Source organism: Etheostoma spectabile, chromosome 5 (assembly GCF_008692095.1).
Source record: "Etheostoma spectabile isolate EspeVRDwgs_2016 chromosome 5, UIUC_Espe_1.0, whole genome shotgun sequence".
In the NCBI taxonomy this organism is placed as follows: domain Eukaryota; kingdom Metazoa; phylum Chordata; class Actinopteri; order Perciformes; family Percidae; genus Etheostoma; species Etheostoma spectabile.
In genome coordinates this window covers 16,549,560-16,553,176 of record NC_045737.1, presented here as the reverse complement: position 1 = coordinate 16,553,176, position 3,617 = coordinate 16,549,560, and the positions used below count along the sequence as shown (strand labels likewise).

The following is a 3,617-nucleotide window of genomic DNA, read 5'->3' as shown; positions in this document are numbered from 1 at the left end:
ACACACACACACACACACACAAGAAACAAAACGTGCATAACTGCATCCAATGTTATTTTTTCTAATTTGAATCTCATTGATATTAGCCTCACTGCCTACTGTACTACAATGCTAATGCATACATTCCCTACTGCTTTATATTAAAAGCACTGGCGAAACACAGGTGGGCTTTAATCGTAAAGCAGTCACAGGAATCCAATGTTTGTGACGCAAACCGCTTTTGTTCATCAAAACTGCATTTAGAAAAACAACTGTAATTTTCAGAAAGAAGGACCAGCCACAACGAGTTGGTAGCGGAGGAGCTGCAGACGGCAGGCTGCACACCTTCAGCTTCTCAGCAAGGTAACCACCTCTTTTTACTGTGTCTTGCTGTTGTGTGGAAAACTACTACAGTCTTCTTTATCAAAACAACGGCTGCGCTGTAAACAGATACACCACTTCCTTCTCTGTTGTATTTCTGACCTAGAAGTTGCTCAAGGAGAGCGTCTCCCAATCTGTTGGGTAACATTTTGGCTTGTCGGACATCTACATCAAACGTCTTAGCTTACCAGGAACTTGGAAATAAATGTAATAGCCTAATAGAAGCCAATAGAGGAAGAAAAACAATATTTATATCGCAGGTTGTAAAACAATATCTACAGAGTCGGCAGGGTGATATAACTACCTATGAATGCAGCCTTATCTTTAAAATTAAGTGAAATAATTTATCTTTAGCAGTAATAAAGTTTAAAGGAAAACTGCTATAGAGGACGTTATAAGTCCTAACACTAATTTTTTATTTGCTTCTTTTATATTTCTTATTTCCTATATTAGATTTTGTAGTACCAGTAAAATAGGAGGAATGGATTTTTCTGTCAAGTGAATCATGTGTGAACCAACCTGTCCTTTTTCTTGTTGTGCAGGTGGATCATTACTCCCATCGTGACCAGCGCGGAGAGGGAGCCAACAGCCCCAAGGGCAAACCCCACGACATCATCTGTGAATATCATACCAGCACAGAATTAATCACTGCTATCCGCCATCCATCCATCCATCCATCCTTCACAGCTTTTAATATCTGGATCAATATCAAGTAAAAAAAGGCAACCAGGAAAGCATTGATGTTAGAAGTAAGACCATGAGGGGATCTCAATCAACAGTCAGGGTTCCTTTGTGCAAGGAATTTGGTGGAGCTCATTTGCCAACAGTACACAGACTGGTTGAAGCTCCCGGGTAAGGATGGGTGTTACAGTTTAGGCATGTAGCTAGGTGTGGCTATAATTTACCATACATTCTTTCATTTTGTTTCATATTGGTACACTAGGGATTAAGGAGAACAAAAACTTGCTAGACCAATTAAGGGTTTTCTGTGAACATGGTAGCCATAGTGTCGGTCTATGACTGTTAATTGAAAGAATTGTTGTGATTAAAGTAAATGTGTAAATATAAGGCTTGGTCAAATTGGATTGTTCAATAATACCATCTTCACTTTTGGGCTATGGCAAACTAACCATTACTTTTGCATTGTAAACATATCTAATTAACATCTTATATTTTAGCACAGGTTAGCTTTAATTATAAGTAAGTGTAAGCATCAATTGTCTAAGTTAGCCTTTGTGTTGGTTAGCTGGTGAAAAGTATTGATGTATTTTCAATTGAGCTGAATCTAAATTATCATTCAAGGGGCAAGACAGTTTCCTGTCATTACTTAAGTGACCCATAATTAACTACAGTCTGCTACAGCAGTTTCTCTTTTCAAGCCCAAACAAAACTCTGATTGGTTGACTGTTTCTCCAACTGGCAAAACAGTCATCAATGAGACTTTCTTTCATTAGCATTAGCCCATTCGGGGACATGTTACAAATTATTGAGCAAGACTGCTTTATGACAAAATCTTATTTCTTTATGAGTTTTGCATCAATGATTTTCCAGAAAATTTGCTTTAGCATGATGTAAATCAATATCGCAATATAAAATTAAATGTACTGTGACAGTGTATCTTACCCACATCCCCCACTTCTAAATTCAATAATTATCAAAAATGAGCAGTGTAACTGTGAGCCTATTTCACATTAACATGCATAAAAAAAATGTTTTAATTGCCAAGGGGATCAAACAAAACAAAAATGAAACATTGGCTTTAATAATGAGCACAATGAGCACAATGCTGGATGATACAGCCTCCATTTGCTGGATTTTCCCAGCAGTTGCCTTAACATTGTTTGCACTTGCTTGGGTAATACTGTGATCAAATTAGAACATCAGAAACTTTCCTTGGGGTCTTGGCAAGTTCAGTGAGCCGCTTTCCAATCTATTTGACTATTCATACAGTGAGCCAGGAGTTATTTTTTAAGGCAGGCAAGTATTCAGACGTTCTGAGGAAGACAATTATCAAAGCACCGTCATCCTCTAACGCATGAATGCACGGGCATATGCCAAGTGGTGTAGATGTTTGTCAGGTAGGCACTGCAGGTGCTGGTCCTTAAAAATGTCATCATCCTTGAAACATCAAACACAAAGGGATGCGGAGGCACAGTGAAATACACACCCACATGTACAAATATTCCCTGAAGTTTCTAAACCAATCAGTTTCGCTACACATGGCCAGGCCTTAGATACAGCAGCACTGGCATCAAACTGCTGGACGCTGAAGCCTTTGGCATCAGTGGGACAAGCGGCACAGAGTATAATTGTACCGGGAGCATGTGGAGGACTGGCAGTCAATCAGTGTTAACATTCACTTTTTTCTGCTGGCAAACCCCAAAGCTATCTCATAATTAGCTTATTATTAATTATTATAACCCCCCCCCATTGATCAAATAGTAAAGCTCCAAGTAGCAATTGCACTCGGTTTGGGCCATTACACTTCCAGTGTGAGGGGGATTAACACATTGCAGACATCGTGGGGTTGGACTGAACAAGAAACAGTAAAAAATGGCAGTATGTATTATTTATCTCTATCATCTGTACTTGGATGCATATAGATAAATGGGATTGTATTTACTTAGTTCCCGCCTAGGAAAATTCACACTGCATTAACATTGTAAGATAAGGCCTACTATACTTGGGTGTAAGGGTGCGCTCTCTGAGTGTCCTTTCAGTTGTTTTTATATGGAATTCCTACAATTTGCTACAAATTCAAACTCAGCAATGTACAATTCTGAAGTCATTCAATCCCCTTTCCATTGTTGTATCTTCCAAAGAAATTGCAAACAGACGATACCAATCAGAAATCCAAGACTGTTTTCAGAACCCTAGCACGCCCATAGACCCCGAAGTTACATTCTTATCTCAAAAAGCATTTAGAGATGAGTTCTTTTGACAGAGCTGATATCATCTTATAATAATTCTGTGACTTTTTTTCTCTATGGTAACATGGGTGTCTTTGTATCAAGCTACTGTTGTCATCTGATATATATCTCACCCTGGCTGACATTTGATTTGATAGATGGAAGTATTCTTGGAATTTAAACCATGTGTCAGACGGCAAACTTCAGACATCAAATGTCCCATGTACGAACTTAACAAGCACCCAGTTGGATAAACACACTACAGAAACAAAAAGCCAAGTAGCAGCCAACTAAAACATTTTTTGTCTGTAAACCTGCTTGTTGACTCCATCCGTGTGTGTGTGTGTG

The 3,617-nt window shown here is 38.7% G+C and overlaps 1 protein-coding gene and 1 long non-coding RNA gene across 3 annotated transcripts in view; one reads left to right on the top strand and one right to left on the bottom strand.

Moving 5' to 3' along the window:
• The window catches only part of susd2 (sushi domain containing 2), a 24,102-nt gene that overhangs the window by 8,262 nt on the left and 12,223 nt on the right, over positions 1-3,617 (bottom strand). For both annotated transcript variants that reach the window (XR_004332097.1, XM_032516404.1), the window contains exon 13: positions 880-976. Coding sequence is in view for 1 of the 2 variants with exons in the window: in XM_032516404.1 (XP_032372295.1) it covers positions 880-976 (97 nt within the window). In the remaining variant the exon portion in view is untranslated. The remainder of the gene's footprint in view (positions 1-879; positions 977-3,617) is intronic.
• The window catches only part of LOC116689788 (uncharacterized), a 14,212-nt gene that overhangs the window by 9,138 nt on the left and 1,457 nt on the right, over positions 1-3,617 (top strand). The window contains exon 3 of the long non-coding RNA XR_004332098.1: positions 1,237-1,240. This is a non-coding gene — a long non-coding RNA (uncharacterized LOC116689788). The remainder of the gene's footprint in view (positions 1-1,236; positions 1,241-3,617) is intronic.